General features: G+C 49.4%; 2 protein-coding genes across 42 annotated transcripts in view; both read right to left on the reverse strand.

Annotated features, from left to right (window-relative positions):
- The window catches only part of LOC143149450 (uncharacterized), a 97,948-nt gene that overhangs the window by 35,413 nt on the left and 44,424 nt on the right, over positions 1-18,111 (reverse strand). The window contains exons 7-8 of one of the 41 annotated variants that reach the window (XR_012992788.1): positions 3,344-3,783; positions 2,565-2,681 (exon numbers count right to left, since the gene is read on the reverse strand). The exons of 28 other annotated variants lie outside the window; for them this stretch is intronic. Coding sequence is in view for 12 of the 13 variants with exons in the window: in XM_076316809.1 (XP_076172924.1) it covers positions 17,380-18,095 (716 nt within the window). In the remaining variant the exon portion in view is untranslated. Of the gene's footprint in view, positions 1-85; positions 1,227-1,890; positions 2,682-3,317; positions 3,784-4,854; positions 5,282-7,720; positions 8,207-9,059; positions 9,102-9,918; positions 10,191-10,953; positions 11,532-14,743; positions 15,311-16,697; positions 18,096-18,111 lie in introns of those variants that run through there. 12 more of the 41 variants (XM_076316850.1, XM_076316826.1, XM_076316824.1 and 9 more) reach the window with 12 other exon arrangements.
- On the reverse strand, positions 5,295-6,793 carry LOC143149465 (uncharacterized). The gene is made up of 2 exons (XM_076316872.1): positions 6,512-6,793; positions 5,295-6,053 (listed from the first exon to the last, which is right to left on the reverse strand). The coding sequence occupies exons 1-2, from the start codon at positions 6,653-6,655 to the stop codon at positions 5,733-5,735; spliced, it is 465 nt and encodes a 154-aa protein (XP_076172987.1). The 5' UTR covers positions 6,656-6,793; the 3' UTR covers positions 5,295-5,732.

Here is an 18,111-nt window from a genome sequence, read left to right on the forward strand (position 1 = left end):
GCGCGTTAACGTCCGATCGATTAACGAGACCTACCGAGCAAACGATCGGTAGACGTTCTCGGTAGAAGAGAATGGAGGGAATGCGTTTGGGTAAAATGTTTCTTTTCGAGCATCGGGCGCAACGTCGAATGATACGTTTTAACAAGCTTCGTTGAAGGAACGTTTTATTGAAGGACCTAGAGTCTACGACAGGCAGCGATACGACTGATACCGGTATCGATACCGACGATGCCGGATAACAAAGTATCGATTGCAACGGCCCGTACCTACACTCGTACACGGAAATATCCAAACCATTTCGTTCAGTGAAAGGTACGCGTTTCGAATCGATCATTATCGAATTATAAAACGTTGGAAATCCGAGCGTTCGTATACTTTTGCGTACGAGTTTATATATACACACACACGTTATCGATCTTCCAGTATCGATACATTTGTTCCGCCCGCTTAATCGAGTACCGTAGAAATCGAACAGTGATCGGTATTCGTTGCAAATGTAACGTTGCCACCTCGATACCAAAGACCCGTAATACTCGGTACTGTTCCATAGATCCTGTCGAGTACTTTGGTATCGAACGATACGTATCAGTCTGATCGCCAACGACAGGTACAAAAATTCGCAGTGTTTATTAAAGAGACGTAAAGTATTAAAAATATTTCCCAAGTTACATGCCAGACAAAATGAAAAATCCTGCAACCACTCATACTTTATACAAACTACTCTCGCCGCTACACCGCCGTAACGCTATTTGTATACATTGTTCGAGATTAGGATCGAGAAACGGAGATTCCTCGGGCGGTGATCGTTAGGTCGTTTTCCGAGGCGACGTATCGCGAGCGTAAATAATCGTTTACAGTTCGAGGAGCGTCGCAGCTGTTTCGTTCGCGTATTCGTCCTCCCGTTCTCGTCTACAATATCCATTGCTGTTGGTTCTCTTGTTTGCCGCGCACGTCGAGAACGTACACCCTCTGACCTGGATGCATCCTACGCACGTGCGATCTGACGTTCGAAGAGTGCCTCGTGCGATACGAGCAATAGGGACAGTTGAATCTCGGCAACTGACCACACTGGAACTTGAGATGATTGTACAGATTGTTCTTACGCGTGAACGCGTTACCGCACTTGTGACACGGATAACTTCTGTTTAGCTCGTTTCGAGCGAGATCGTAGGCGCAACGATGACCCTGAGCGTAACAAGATGGACGTATTACCGGATGATGAGCACCTGCGAACAGAAAGGTCACCAAAATGACTCCTGGCGTTTATTCACCTGCTTTCGTTTAACACACGATTTAGCGGTTCAACCGGCGGCAAAAACTTACGAAACGTTTACTCGGTCGTTTGCTTCGTGTTGCTCCCTAGCGGTTGCAACGCGACACGTAAATCGCTACGAGTCCGAGCTATTCCTAGATGTACGTATGCAAAACCCAACTCCGACCTTTAGCTGAACGTGGGAGACATTTTAGCTTCTCGAGAACGAGACTGGGAAAACATTGCGTCGTGGAGGCAAGAGGGAAAAGCGACGTGGATGCGGCGAATACAGTAATCCCCGGATAAACGAAACGAAATCGAGTGCTCGGTGTTTCACACCCACCGAGCTTCTTCTTCATTCGTCTCTAGACCCGCGCCTCTAACGTCGCCAAATAGAAACCGAACGAAACGTACCGAGAGAGCTCGCGAGCCTCGAGCGAATCGAGTTCGATCGTTTAACGAAAATCATCGTTTACGCGATTCGTCCTCGTAGCTTCGCGAGAGCATCGTCGATGGATTTCGAAAGTTCTCTCGACGAGAACGAGTCGAAACGCGACCCAGTTCGAACCATTTTGAAGAAAAAAAAGCTCGAACCAGATCCAGTTTGGACTCCTTTTCACCGAGAGAACCTTACCGATTCAACGATAACGCTCTCCGGGAGAACGAAACAAGTACAATTGTATCTTCGCCGTCACGTCGATGGAAACGAGTATCTACGAAAAGGAAGATTGTCAGAACCTCGAGGTTACGCGTCTCTTCGGTTTCGCGCGTTTCGTTTCACTTATCCGGGGAGAGGGGCGACGAGTGGTCGCGCTCGTCCGAAAGATTACCGTACCCCGTGCAAAGGAGCAGAAAGTGCGTGTAATTTTCCTTTTTCTTGTTTCTTTTTTCTTCTTACAAGCTAAGAAAGCATCGTCGCGCGTGATACAGATACACATCGGGCTGTTAAAAATAAAGGAGTCCGCAGAGACGTTGGTAATTTGCGGCGCGATCGATACGAAGACGAAACGGACGAAAGAACGAACGAGAGTCGGAGGAACGGATGCTTGGTCGATGAGGAAACGGTCGTCTTGCCTAGCAACGGTCCAGGTCGAGCTACGAATCGATTAGGAGTGCTGCGAGACTTCGATCTTGCTTATGTCTACAACGTAGACCGCGCTGCCAGGATGTGTCCTGCGCACGTGTGCCCTTACGTCCCACGGATGCCTCGTTCTGTACACGCAATAAGGACAATTAAATCTCGGCGACGGTCCGCACTCGTACTGTAAATGATACTCGAGGTTGCTTTTCCGGTTAAACACGCTGTGACAGTTCCCGCATGGAAATTTTTGCGCGTGATGGACGTCCGTGGGCGAGAACGTCCTTCCCCTCGGCGAGTACGGCCAACAGACGTTCGTCTCCACGTGGTGGGGCGCTAAGTACATCGGCTCTGAAAAAAGCACAATTCGTTTGTTCATTCCGAGTGTATCTCAACAGAATCGGATCGTTAAGAGCCCGAGATAACGTCCACGAGATAACGGTACGTGGATAGTCTACGAGATGCGATATTTGCTGCATGACAATGATTTTTCGCACGATCCACGGCCGGAAGTATACGCTGTCGCGTACCTCGGTACCTCGGATTGGTTCGGATCGCTATACACGGTGTGCCTCTATCGTCGAGACGGCTCGAGATACGAGACTGAACATTTTTTTATACGTCCGTCTACCGTCCTTCTACCCACTCGGACGATACGGATACACCTAGCCGCGGAGAGCGAGCGGATCTACTCTTTCGTTCTCCGCGAAAGAAATACTCGTTCGTGGATAAGAAAGAATCACCTGTCGTTCGATTTGCGAATTCTCGTCGTACCTCGAACCGTTCGAGCGACACGGTTGGTCTCGGTTCGCGCAGCCCGTATAGCCGACCGTGTGACTTGTTCTTGCTGCAAGGCATGGTACGAAACGAATACTGCGAGTGAGAGCATGCACGCAAAGCTTTTCAAAGGACGAGTTCGGGGTGACCTTGTTTTTATTCAATGATCGTTTCGTTATAGTTTACGGGACAATACAGTGTAGAACGGCGGCCATATTGCGTGTCGCGAGACTTACGGAGAGAAGGAATCGTCCATCGGCTGGTCAGGTTTAACGGTCAGAGTACCACCCGGCCTGCGAGTTCAAGACTCGGGTGCGTATCCCTAAAGAACGATTTCGTACGGCCGATTCGTTTTCTCCTAGACAAGCTGGTATCGTTTCTCGTTATTGCTGGCCGCTCAGTACATCGATAACATAGACCTCTCTGTTCGGATGTTTTCTGCGCACGTGGGCTTTTACGTTCGACGTGTGTTTCGTCCTGTAAGGACAATACGGGCAGTTGAATCGCGGCGATTGCCCGCAGGCGTACTTCAAATGATGCAGCAGATTGTAGCGCCAGTTGAAGGGTCCACCGCACTTCGGACAAATGTGTTTGACGGGTGCCGTTTGAGGATCACGATCCGTAGTACGGCGCGCTCGATTCCTCCCGCACGCGTACATCCGATTCGGTTGCTTCCCTGGAAAATTCAGACGTTCTTACGGTTAATTCTACCACTGATCGTGCACCGTGCGCGACGACTTAACTTGTTTCAGTGCTAAGTGTTCGACAACAGTCGAGAATTCGTTTAAAGCGATAATCGTACGCGCGAGAGACCACGCTCGAAGCGTTCGCATCGAACAGCGGGACGCGAATGCACGGGAATCTATTGCGAAGCGACGCAATCCTTCTTCCACGGACCAGAGACAAAACGATAAGATCCAATGGTGGGTCAATTGGGCATCGCGCAGCTTTCTTTTTTCTTTTCTTTTCTTTTTTTCGTATTTTTCGTATTTATTGCGAGATCTTGGGTACAAACGAATATTGCACTTATAACTTTTACACGAGTATCTTGCTACCGTATCTGCGAGACTCCGTCCCCTTGTCCTTATCAAAGTACAAAAAAAAGGAAAAGAACGCTCGTCGATCGGTTCGCGAAGAGGCAGCGGAACGTTTTCCACGGAATTCATTTTCTTCCTTTACAATTCGCGTACAATTCGATTCTCGAAAATGTTCGACGAGTACGTCCTACGGATACAAGTTCGAGGAAATTGTTTCGAACGATGCGAGTGTAGGATTCAAGGAGAGGAGGGATCGTCGATCGCTAGGGAAACGGCCTAACGCCTGACCGATACATCCGGTCGTTCGAAGATACACGATTTTTCTTCGTTGAAACTTTTCTCTCGTTTCGGTCGTTTCGACTGCGGTAAAATTTCTCTAGAAATTAACGTCGCGTCGGACACCGCTGCAGGGTGAACCGCGACGATCGAAGCGTACTGGGAAATCGGCTCGGTACGATGAAACTTCTTCCCTCGCGCGAGTACGTTCGACCAAGTTTCGATGTCGAAACCATTTCCGCGAATGGAAAGAAAAGAAATTGCCGATGCAATTCGCGAAACTTTGGTCCACGTGGTTTGGAAAGGTAACTCGACGACGCGAGTTCCTCGGTAAACGCTACGCTGACGCTACGCGCGATACGAACGAAGTATTTCTAGTTTCACGAATCGGTACGGATACATTTGTAACGATAGATTCGGTACGATGCGTCCGTTGGAACGAAGAGCGCGAGTTACACTGATTTCGCGGTTCGTTCGCAAATCGAGGCTCGGTCGTGGCGCGACGAGCTGCTCCGAGATCTTCCGTTCTCGTCCCACCGCTGTTGGATTACACTTCCAGCTTGCAGACGTCGATAGCGTACACACTGTTCCCGGGATGCCTTCTGCGCACGTGTGCACGCACGTTCGACACGTGCCTGGTCCTGTGGGGACAGTACGGGCAGCTGAATCGCGGTAACTGGCCGCACTCGAACTTGGAGTGGTAGTAGAGATTGTTCTTGTGGCTGAAGACGCTCGGGCAGGTCGGGCATGGAAACTTTCGCTTCTCCTCGTTCCCGACGAGCGGTCTGCCGGTTTTCTTGTAACTTCGACGTTTCTTCGCAACGGGCACCATGCACGGGTAATCTCCTGGCAGGGGATACCCTGAAACAGAAACGAGACGGGAACGTCGTCAAACACCGGTACTCGGTTTGCGTCAACGAAGGGTCGGTATTCGACGTCGTGGATCGTTCGGTCGATTCCTCGTGGGAATCGAGAGGCAGCGTGTCCTAGGGGCACTGTGGTCCCCGCTGGCACCCGCCCTACGATAAATCGGTTCGATGTTTCGGAAAGGGAGAGACGAAGAACGACGTTGGGAGGAGGGAGTGAAAGGCCCGCGGTGTTTGCGAATGAGCGTAATTCACAAATGGTCGTTGGTAGATTTAACATCGTATATTTAAAAAAAAAAATGAAAGTGAAAGATCCGGTCGATCTTGTCCGTTTAAGTACAGAGTTTGGGTCCGTGAGTTCTGAAAGTCCCGGAACTGTGAAACTTTGCGAACGTCCACCGCCGTGATAAACACAATACAGACTTGGCTAGCCGTGAACAATTGTACTATGAGTAAAATAGCGGTTGCGAGTTCTGCGAGATTGCGGGGTGAACGATCGTCGATGATACCGTCGCGCGATAACGTTTGCCACGTAATTTGCCGCGCAGAGAGCCACGCGGCGCTCTAACGTCGACGATTCCCAAGGTAAACGCGAACGAAACGATCACCGGATGCGACGCGTCGTAAACGGACACGTTTACTGCTTTGGCACTGAGAGTCTCCTCGGGCAGGGTTCGCGCGTTGCGCGCGTTGCGCGATCTGTTCGCCGTAACTCGTACCACCGTGGCTTCCGTCGACGGACCGCGAACACCGGAAACTTTCGACTCCTGAAAAGAAAGAAAATCGCGTTCAACCCCGGCCGCTACGATCGATCGTCGCGCGATTCAGCCGTACGCGCGCCTGGATAACAACACATCGAACCTAGGGGAAGATTGCTGCGATCGTTTCGCGCGTAAGCGAAATAAACCCAAACTGGACGATGGTTCACCGAATTGCACCGTGCGGGAATCGTAAATTGCCAACGAATCGAATTCGTCGACCCGGCTAGAATCGTTCGACTCTTCCGTCGTATCTCCGGCGAATAAGTAGATTCGCGATTCCTCGAAACGTCTCGCGAGTGATTTTAGAAACCGTACCTGTAGCTCGAATTTTATTCACGTACTTCACAGTGATCGACAAGCTACGATCTCCGCGCGGTACGCGTTTGAATTTTCCGCGAAAAAGTGGAAGCATCGGTCGGCGCCACGAATCGAGCATTTTCCCCCTAACGGACGTCGGTCTCTACCGTTCTTCGTGACGAGGGCGAGGGCGAGGACGACGACGACGACGAGGACGACGGGTATTCTTCCAGAGACGTCTCGCGATGTTTTCCGGCGAGTTGGTATATCACGTGGACGTGTTCCGGCGCTGGTTGCTCGCTGGTATCCATTTCTTCGAAGACGGAACGCTTCGATAGTCTTCGCGTAGAGACGGTTTCAAGCAGCGTGGTGGTCCAGCTTGCAGAGGTCGACCGTGTAGACTTCTCTTCCCGGATGACACGTGCGTACGTGTCTCCGCGCGTTCGAGATGTGCCGCGCGCGGTACGTGCAGTAAGGGCAATTGAACCGCGGCTTCTGGCCGCACTCGAACTTCTGATGATAGGTCAGGCCCCCTTTACGACTGAAGACGCTGCTGCAATTGCCGCAGGGAAACTTCCGCGCGAGCATACGCGCGTTGTCGGCGACCGGCGCGATCGCGGGGCCAGTCGCCCCCGTAACGTGTTGCTGTAGAACAAAGTTCGGCACCCCGGTGAACACGCAGTAATTCAAGCCTGTAACAGAAACAGAAACGCGACACCGCTGTCAGAGTTCTTCGTATTGCCAGCTCAGCACCGTTATACAGTAGAGGCTAGAGGAACATTTGTACGAATCGAAGAAGCTGGTGTGTATCGGTTCGAACCTTCTTCGGTCGCCGAACGTCCAACCGCGAGAGCTTCCCTGCAGGAGCTTGGGGGATCTTCCGTGAAGAGGATGAAATAAGAAAAGAGGCTCGTTGCTCGTGCAGTGGCAGCTGATTGCTTTATTGATCAACGAAATCATCCGTGCTCGCGTTAAAACTCGACGAATCGTAAACAAGAACCGTACGGCGGTAATTCCTCGCTCAAAGATACGCGTCTCGATCGCTGCGACCATCCTCGCCGAATTCAATCTTGCGCGCGTTTCTCGTTCGAACGTTGCGACTACGCTCCGATTAATTTCAACGACTCGTTACCACCGTTTCTCGGTAGTGTCTCGAGCTCGCGATCGTTTCCGCACCGACCCTCGATCGACTCGCGTTTCAACGAGCGTCGGCGCGAAGATTTCCTCGGTGGTGATCCGTTCTCGAAAACGACTCGAATCACGGTTGCGTGAATCGCGACTCGTCTTCGCATCGGAGAAGACTCCTCGAACGAACGAGACCGCTCTCGCGAAGATACGAGGAAAACCGTGGGACAAATTCGTTCGCGAGCGTTTCACTCGGCGAGCGAGAGAAAATTCTCCGCTACGGTGCCTCGATCCGAGAGACCGGTCGATCCCGGAGACGAGGAATTACCGCGCGCCGCTACCGGCAATCGACAAACAACGCGAACGAAAGAAACGCGAGAAGGTGGGTTGGGTCGTTTAGAAGGCCTGAGCGATCTTCGCGGTGTCGAGATCTTCCATCGACGTCCCGAACGGATCGCGCGACACGTCGATCACGCTGACTTTGTATCCAAAATGTTTCCTGCGCACGTGCGCGCGGATATTCGACGACTTCTTCGACGCGTAATCGCAATACGGGCAGCCGAACCTCGGCAGCTGGCCGCACTCGAACTTCAGGTGAGAATAGAGATTGTTCTTCCGGTTGAACGTGCTCGTGCATTTCGGGCAGGGGAATCTACCCTTGTTACGGTGCTGGAACTCCGCCGTGGTTCTTGGTAACGCGTTGCACGGTATCTTGAAGCCGCCCAGGTGTTCCAGATCTGCAAGAAAATGTTTGGAGCTCGTCAGAGTCCGCGATCCAGCGACAAGGTTCCGTCTATTCGATAAATGAGTCGATCGAGAAATACCCGGGTGACGGAACGGACGATCGGGGAAGTTGGAGGGTGAGTGGACATCGATGGCGATGGTTAGCGATCTACGAGAGCGTAACGGACAGCGAGAGAGAGACAGAGAGTGAGAGAGAGAGAGAGAGAGAGAGGGGATCGGGTGATACGACGTGAAAGGTGATAACGATTTTTGGACGACGTGTCGTGTGTTCTTCCACGGGATTGTCATACACATGTGTACGTCGAGAAGCGTTTCAGGCTGAAGGATTGATATTTTTATTTGGTCTCTGTACAAACGAGTCGTGAAACGGGACACTCTTCGAACATTACCTCTAGATCGCGACACTATTCTCGCATGCAAAACTGAATGGTCGCGGAGTCTGGTTCGATGGTTGTGTAGCACGTGGACGCGTGACGCGTTGACGAATCGTCGTTGTATCGGTCAGGCCCCGCGCTCCGTGGACGTAACAACGGTAAAACGTTCGGCAGCCCGGTGACGGTTTCGGTGGAGGATCCCGTGGTCCGTGATCTTGGTGACGCTAGACGCAGCTCGCGTTAAGATCGATCACGTAAACGGCGCAGCCGAAGTGAACGCACCGTACGTGCGCCCGAACGTTGGACGTTTTCTTCGACCGGTACTCGCAGTAAGGACACTTAAACCTCGGCAACTGGCCGCACTCGTACTTCAGGTGCTTCTGAAGATTGTTCTTCCGGTTGAAGACGCTGCTGCAATTCGGACAGGGGAACTTGACGTTCTGTACGTGTTGCAGAGCGAACGACGTAGACGCGTCCCGTTCGCCCATTAGACGGTCGTAGAGAAACGGCTCGTCTGCAAGCAAAACAAACGATTGCAAAGTGCTTACGTGAGCAGTGCCCGCGGAGATCCATACGGCCACGGATACTCTCTTCCCGAACCCAACAAAAAGAAAGGTGACAACGGTTGCTGTGTTAATGGAAAGTTTGCGCTACGAGTCGCCGAGAAGAGGACACCAACGACCGCGTTTTACCTGCGCAATCTGGTTCGCGTTTCTCCACAAACTTCCCCGTTGTCGCGATCTCTCGATCATCGTCACCGTCATCGATCGACAGCGACAACATCGAAGAGACCGTCGATTCGCGAACCAGAATCGTACGGCAAACGCTTCTTTAACCTTCTTCTCGCGAACGAACGGTGAACCAACGGGGAGCCTCGAGGATCTACCCTCGTTCGTCTACTTTTTGTCCAATCTTTCGAGCCCAATTCTCAGTTTTCCCGTGGAAAGCTTTAGTTCCACCCACGGGGAAAGTCTGGAGCAGAGCTGGGCACATTTTCGTCCCGGACAGCGAGTAAGAACAACAAGCAACGTTTCGTCTGGATAAACTTTTATTCGTGATCCCGATACAATTGTACGATCGCCACGGATATGCGCAACCGAACGTTTACATCGTCGTGGTTCAGTCGACAGTGTCAAAGTACCGATCCGAGTGCCCTGAACTTTCATCCGGATTTGATTTCGTCGAGAGAAACGTCACTGTCTGGACAAAGCTCTCCGATCGACGATCATCCGGACGAAAGTTACACCCGGACAACGATCCGGTTCGAGGTAGCACGAGTCTCTTCGAATTAATGCCCAACTCTGGTCTCTGGCGGATCGTTCTAACGCCCGACAACCCGCGAGAACACGTTAACGCTACATCTTTTGCTGATTGAGATCGATGCACCATACCAATTGGCCGCGATGCTTGCATCGCTCGTGTTTGTAAAGATTCGACATCAATTTCGAGCGATGATTGCAATACGGGCATTGGAATCTTCGTGGCTGACCGCATTGGTAGGTCAAATGCTCTCTGAGCCCCCGTCGTCTGGGAAATACGCTCGTGCAATTCGGACAGCAGAATTGTCGATCGCTTATCGACGTCATCCTGACCGATCTGGAAACTGAAAGCATAAATGTTGGTTACGCCGGGAGAACGTCCCGCGGTCGTCGACGAGCGCCTGGTCTTGCGGATTACGGTTAGGACGTTACGTTACGGAGAAAAGGAACCTTCCACGAAGACGAACATACAGGGAACGGTTGGTGGTTTTTAACGGGAGGGCACGCTCGAGAAGACGAAATTTCGAGAAATTTCTTTATTCCGTCGTGAACGCCGAGAAACGAATACATTGAAAGATAAACGATCGTCGTGTGCAATCAACGAACGTTACGCGATCCTCGATCTCGTCCGTCAACAAGCGATCCAGGATTCCAATCCTCGAGGAAACGGTACTCGTGGAAAGGCTCGCGCGGGTACCTCTAGCCAACAGAAACCTGAAAACAAAAAGTATCCGGTCAGAAGAATCGCTCTCGATCGCCTTTACGGTACCGAGGATGTAAAGTCGTTACTCGTCGAGACGCGTTGAAAATCAAAAGAGAAATCGAACCCGACGAGCGAACCGCGTCAAACGTTCGGATTTTAACGAAACATTGTACGCGAACTGGGCTTCGTTTGCACTCGGGTGCGAGTAAATCGGTGAGGAATATACTCTCCGTTTCTAGAACGGAGCAAGATTCGTTCGTTCCACGATCGAAAGGAATCGCTAAAATAAAAATACAAAAACCTTATAGGGCGATATGGTACGAGGATAGTTACGAACGATGCGCGGAAAGTATAACGAACGCTCGGAGGAAAGTGGTATCAACACACCGATGGACGATTACAATCTTTATTGTCTACATTCGTATCCGTATATTGTTTAAACACTTCTCGCTTCTGTCCATGAAAGTTTCGTTAAAATTCGAGCATCGCGTTTCGCGCGGTTCCCTCGCGAGACGAAGACGAGCATCGTCGCGTTGACATCGGATCTTGCACGACCACCTCGTCGAGTTTAAGCTCTCGCGGTGTGCTCTCGTTTGAATATTTAAATCGAATCGTTTTTATTGCACAAACACAGGGGAACCGCGATCGAACGCGTCGGTGGAACGGGTCTCTCAAGCGTGGGTCAGGTTCGATAGACGATAGATGTCCTGGACGTAGACCATGTGGCCCTCGTGTTTCCGTCGGATGTGTTTCTGAATGTTGGACGTCTTCTTCGAGATCAGGTCGCAGTAGGGACACTTGAATCGGGGCGGTTGACCGCACTCGTATCTCAGGTGGGTGAGCAGGCTTCGTTTCTGTCTGAAAACACTCGTGCAATTGCTGCAAGGATACTTGGTCGTACTGTTCGGTACGAACGTCCTGTAAAGTCTGCTGCGTTGGCCCGCAGTCAGTAACAGTCTCGATGCAGCGAATCGTTTCAAACCTGCAATCATCGAATCGACGGTCAGTACGGTCTTGACGCGCGGCTCTGGAAACGACGACTAATTGTTTCGCGAAATTAAACATCACGGAGGCTCTCGATGCTTCGCGAGATCCTCGTCTCGCGTAACGATCGCGAAATCGTTCCTCCGAGAGAACGAGTCGTCGTCCGTTCGCGCAGCGTTTCACACGCCGGGAAACGAGTCTTTACTGGACATCGTGATCGGTAAACATGCCAACAAAAGCCAATGGAAAACCAAGGGAACGCAAAGAACGTGACGCATTGTTTCTGTGTCGGTGAGACATTTGTACGGGATCGTTTATGGGGTAACGCACACACGACGAGACAAATCGGTAAGTTCGACGATCGCTGTCGCTGCTCTTACGACGAACCGATCGCGCTAGGGATAGTCGAAAGAGAGCGATCTCGAGCAACCCTTCGTTAAAACGTCGCGTTCGTCCCTCGATAAAACGCACCGAACTCGTCCTCGTTACTCTGTTCTCCATCCTCGAACGCTTCGAGAGAACCCTGCCTGCGCTTTAACGAGGGGTCACCGCGCGCGTATATCGAGTTCGATGAATTATCGCGTCGCCCTTTGAACAATATCGATGGATTTGTACTCGATGGTGCGACGTGCTCGAACCGGAAGCATACTCGAAGCATAACTGCAAATTGGAACGAACTTTCTTTATTATTCCTTGACAATCGCAATCTCGGCAAAAATAGAGTACACTTTGCTCGAAGAGAAAAGAAACAGTTAACGAGAGACTGCACAATTCTCGACTACACTGTAAATGCAACACAGGTGTTCAAGCGCAATACGACGACAGTGGAAAATGAAACGATCGCTACATCACGATCGGTAGTGATACCGAGCAGGCTGTACTTGGGGTTATTCTCATCGTGCTATTAAAAATTTCATCGGACGTTAGGAACCGATAGGAACGACGTCTTCGATTTCCACTTTTCGTACGGACCTGTCGCGTTTGTAATATCCAACTTTATAGCCTGAAACAGAATTAAAGAAACGTTTGCAGAAAACATTTCGTCGCTACGATCCCAACCGTGCGAGCGTGTCCCTTGGCTGTGTACGAAACACTGATAGGGGAAACTCGGGGTAATATGGGCATGGTTGGTCGACTTTTCAAAAATAAACAGAAACAATGGGAGTACGAAATTTTAATACACGTATCGTTGAACAATCGTCGTGCGTTGTTGAAACTTTATTTACCTATTCGTACAATTTCGTCCGCAACTCCAGCGGCGAAGAAACACAGCGGACGTCTAAGGGCGCTGTGAACTCCATGGTAGGGCGACGATAATCTGGGCACGTGTACGGGGAATGTGGACAGTATGGATGAAATCGTATACCATTGAAAATGTCATCGTGAAATAAAATTCACTATCGTTATTTATTTACAATCTATCTACCTCTCTGTCTATATACACAGGGTGAGACACCTAACGCCCGATCGAATAACTTACAAATTATGCGTTGCATGAAAAATTATTTTATACAAAAGTTTGATCATTTTCACGGGGTGGCCGTCACACGGCGTGTAGAGTCGTTTCGGAAATTCAAAGTCCGGCTTGGTTTCGTTTCCCAAATGGAATGTCGATATTTCTTTGCGCCAAAGTCCGTTTTCCAAAAGACCGTTTAAACTTCACCGATCCTAAACCTAACGGTCACCGAGATATTTTGTTTCGTTTCACGAAAGATTGTTTAAAAATTTACAAATTCTGTGCCCGGCACGGTTTCGCAACGACCGTGACACGTTGAGACAATATTTTCCATCGATCCTGCTACGATCGAGAACGCAAACACTGAACACGCTCGTGCGTTCCGGAGGTAAAACATCGGTGCCCATATTACCTCGAAAACCAGTGTCTATGTACCCCCGAACGGGCCGTTTAAAAAAAAAAAAAAAAAATCTTACAAACGATCAATTATCGGTACTGGTGTCGAATGTCCGCTCGGTAGTTGCGTTGTTTCGCAATTGTGCACGATAAACGAGCAAACGTGTTCTCGATTCTACGATCGGGAGCAACGACGCGAAACTCTTGCCTTAAATACGAGCTCAACGACAACACGGTAACGAGAAAGTATAAAAACGCGAAAAATGTTCCCTGTTTAAAAGTAACAAAGTCGTCCCCGCCTTTGTTCATCAAACGCGACCGAGAGTCTCCCGCAACTGGAAACCGATGAGATTATTTCGTCGACGTGATCGACGATGTTTTCCCGATGGAAAAAAGAGTCCAAACACGGTCTCGATCCTGGAAAAAGAAGAAAACTTTGAATTTCGTGGAATAAAGTGGTCGGAGGAACAGGCTCGTGACCCTTGGACTCGTTTTCGTCGGGAAAAGAGATCTCGGCGATCCGTTGGCGATATTCTCGCGCAGAAGCAATAAAGAGCGTAAAAATGTAATTTTGCACAATTGGATGGCTACCGGTGAGGAGGAGGAGCTCGTTCAGTGTAGCCTCGCTCGTTCTCGGTCTACTCCGTTTATTCTCCTCGTAGGACGGTACGTGCGAACCTCGGCCTCGATCCGAGATTAAAAAGGGCCGATGCCTATAAAAAAAGGAAAAAATAGTGGCAACCTTCCCGGATGTATGCAAACGAGCGCACTCGGAACGAGTGCTCTAAGTACGGCTATCTACAGACGAAACGCGTTACACGGGGGACCTTTTTCAAAAAAAAATCCCCCCTCTCGTCGTTCCTCGAGGAGGATCTCCTCGAATTCGGACGATCGCCGAACAAAACCCATCGAACGTCTACATTTTCAACCTGGTCTACCGTTAACTTACGAACTTACGCCTTTAATCGATAAATAGTTTGCAAACTTTCCATCCGAGCACAACACACACCAATGCCGTTTATCGGTAACGTACACATCTAAGAAAACGAATCGGCAGCGATCGGTTGTTCCTGTTGAACGTTTTACAAAAGAATGTTCGTAGCAAGCTTTCGCGTATAGTTCTCGCACGACACTTTACGGCGCGAGGTCGGAATGTCGAGTTTTCTCTCGCAACGTACGTTAAAACCCGATGTAATTTCTTTCGTCGACACTTTTCAAAAGTCATCGTCGTCGTCGTCGTCGTGGTCGTCGTCGTCGCGCGTCCGATCAACGAACGATCCGGCAATTCTATCGATCGACGCGCACTGTACATCCCGGAATTAAAATCATAGATTACAGAGCTAATCGTATTTCCAGCGAATAAGTAGCGAACAGTACCCCTAAACGAACTTCGGATATGTATCGTTTGCGCATCTTGTTCCGTTGCCTCCTTCGGTTCTTCGAGCCTCGAAACGTTCCCGAGGATCGATTTTAGTAACGAACTCTGGACAGCTGCTTGTACAAATCGATGATCTGGAGCCTCTCGTCCTTGTGCATACGACGCACGTGGACGTACATGTTCGAGGAGAATTTCGCCTTTTTCGTGCAATAAGGACACTGGTACCGCGGCTCCTTGCCGCATTGAAAGTGGCAGTGGGTCTTCATGTCCGAGAGCCTGGTGTAACCGCTGTTGCATCTTGGACAGTGAAACTTTTTTTTCGGCGTGGGACTTTGCACGATGACACTGTCGGGCCAGTGCGTTCTGGAAACCGAGGGTATCAACGGATCCTGGCGACACCCGGTCCCCGGTTCGATGAAGAGGAAGGACTCGTTCTTCCCGTCCTTCCCGGAATCGCCTCTCGGCTGGTAACCCTCGGACTGCATGGATCCACCGGGTACCATTTCGGGACGAATAAACGCCGAATGCAGTCGGGCGTACATCGAATCTAGAAAAAGAATCGAATTTTTGTTGCTAGTTAGTGTCAGGCGGAACGTGACCGACAAACTGACGACATCGGATAGAAATTACATTCGTCGTCCATGCTTCGGTCTTCTAAGATACGCGCGCGCGCGCGCACGCGTGTATGTTTTCGAGCTACTTCGTTTCGTAAAACGTTCTAGTATCGAAGAAAGGAGTTCTGTATGCCACGATTCATTATCACGAGTGTCCCGTAGAGTAGACTGTAGTATGTAACGTAGGAAGAGAGAGAGTAACAGTTACCGTTAATGTTTCTCCTCGTGAAAAGTCAACGGTTAACATGATTCGTTCGCTAAATATTGTACTTCGAACCGGGGGAAACCATCGATGTACCCCGATTTCCGTACGACCGATCACCTCGAAGACGCCCGCTCGGAAAACTAGTATTCCTAACGTTGGATCGGTGCTCCTCGAAGCGAAGCCTGATGTCCTGAAACGAGACGATACACAGTAATCTCCATCGATGTTCGTGCACAGGAACCGCCCGGCGACGAATCGAAACGACAAACTCTTACGTTCTTGTGTGTTCGATGGTGGAACCTCGCGCGAGTATTACTAACAAAATTGGCCAAGCTTTCCCAATGAAAACGAGCCCGAACACGACCCAATCGGCCATCCAATTATTTCGAATTATACGTATTTACAAGTTTTTCCAAGAACCATTCGAACAGCGTATAATCGAAAATAAACCGAACGAAGTCGTGTTTCGATTCGTTTACATCGGGAATCCATCGCCGATCTATCGATAATATTCTCACGAAGATAAGACGGATAAAAATGGTTAATCGTTATTGGTGCACGGTTCGTCCATTCGTCGATCCTGACTGCGAATCACCGAAAGCGAACGATTCTTCTTGCATCGAGTTCGCTCTTCTCGTTGGACACGGGACGAAACTGGTCGATTCCTGGACCGAAAACTCGACTAAAATTCCCCGGATAACGGGAAACGCCGATGTTCCGGTTATCCGGGGAACATTGCACGTTCGAACACGCCACGCGTTCGAATCTCTCGAGACTTTGTGCTCGAATTTCTTTCCAAAGGGACAGCGGTCTCGTACGCGGGACACGGTTCGAACGAATCGAGACGATAAATAAACGAAACTCTAACGTACGATCCATTGGGACATCGAATGCAACGACAGAGAGAAACGATTACGGTAACCGTACAATGGCGTGGAAACAATTCGATCCAGTTGCACGAATATTCACAAGATCGGCGAAGACTCGAAGTAAACGCGTTATTTTCCACGTGGTTTGACAAATTTCAATCACGATTCTCGATCGTCGACGATTAGATGGATCTTACGGAATGTTGGAAAGATTCTGTTGAAGGTAAAATAAATCAATTAGACGTAAAGAGCGTATATTTTCACGTTTTGAATTTAAAAGAAAAAAAAAGTGAAAATTACCAGGCATCGTATAATGATTTTGTTTATAGCGAAACGGTATGAAAATTATAAAAGTAGACGCATGGAAATGCAAATACAAAAAAAAAAAGAGGGAAGAACTTCTGGAACACCTGAATGATTCCCAAATTTGATACAATTCTTAACCATAGGAGGAGTATTTGTAGCAATAACGAACGTCGCAGAAACAAAATTGACGTAGAACGCATGGAAATGCAAATATAAAAAAAAACGAACGTCTAAGACACCTAAATTAAGATTACCACATTTGACACACTTCTTAACGATACGAGGAGAGAATAAATGCCTTCTGTTCGTAACAGTAACCTTGAAAAAAAGAAGAAAAAAAAGAAGATAGAGAAGTAGAACGCATGGAGATGTAAATAAAAAATGAAAACGTTTGGAACGCCCAAACGACTCGCAAACGTTACAGTTCTTAACTACACACGAAGGATAGATACTTCCGAGGAACGATAAAAAAGTAAAATGTACATTTGGTTAAGGTACATCGTTGGCGGACGATCTTAACGCGGCGCTCGAACCGATTAACTCGAAAATTTACTCCCGCGAGAAGAAACGGAATACAAAGAAACGAGCAAAAAGGTGGAAAAAACGCAATAAAGTACTTTTACTAAATTTCGGAAGAGAATGACTCGTTATCGCTGTACGAATTACTGTCATCGAACGTGGAAGTAGCTTCAGGTGGGGTTCTTGTGACCCGTTTTTCTTGTCGATTCGAAGTCTCCTGCTTGCGAGGGGATTTCTTGCGAAGGGATTCCTGTCGAGGAGATTCTTTCCGAGTGCCACATTTGCGGAAGACAGTTGTGCGAGTGGATACTTTCGACGACGGAACCATCCGTCCCTGGCAAATCTTCTCGTGCCGGGAGGGCACCTTATTGCCCTCGAACAATTTCAGACACTTTTTGCAGATAATGGTCCTCTGACACTCGTGTTTCTTATGATAAGTGAGCGATTTCATTACCTTGAACGTACGATTGCACGCATTGCACACCATCGGACGCTTTTCCGGCTTCTGGCTGTACTCCGAGTTCGGATTTTTCAAGCAATTGTATTTTATGTGCTTGTTCAATAGTCTCTTATATTTGTACTCTTTGGCGCAAAAGTTGCAAACGAATCGTGCAACGTTCTTCGCGGTGTTCACCCAATTGAACACCGTCTCCAATGTGTCTTCGTGGTTCGCGTTCTCTTCGTCCGTGGAAGCTTCGTTGACGGAGCTTTCGTCGGGAGAGCTTACGTCCGCGGATTCTTCCTCCTCTCTGGTCTCGTCGATTATCACCAACACGCTGGTAACTCCATCTTCGTTTTCCGTTGCAGCGTCGTTCTCGCCTGTAACGATACAATT

The sequence above is a fragment of the Ptiloglossa arizonensis genome, chromosome 7, assembly GCF_051014685.1.
Source record: "Ptiloglossa arizonensis isolate GNS036 chromosome 7, iyPtiAriz1_principal, whole genome shotgun sequence".
In the NCBI taxonomy this organism is placed as follows: Eukaryota; Metazoa; Arthropoda; class Insecta; order Hymenoptera; family Colletidae; genus Ptiloglossa; species Ptiloglossa arizonensis.

Coding starts and splice junctions, on each gene's coding strand:
- LOC143149465 (XM_076316872.1), bottom strand. CDS start 6,655: ATGGATACCAGCGAGCAACCAGCGCCGGAACACGTCCACGTGATATAC. Junction 6,054..6,511: donor CGCCCTCGTCACGAAGAACG/GTAGAGACCGAC, acceptor CTTTCTTTTCAG/GAGTCGAAAGTTTCCGGTGT.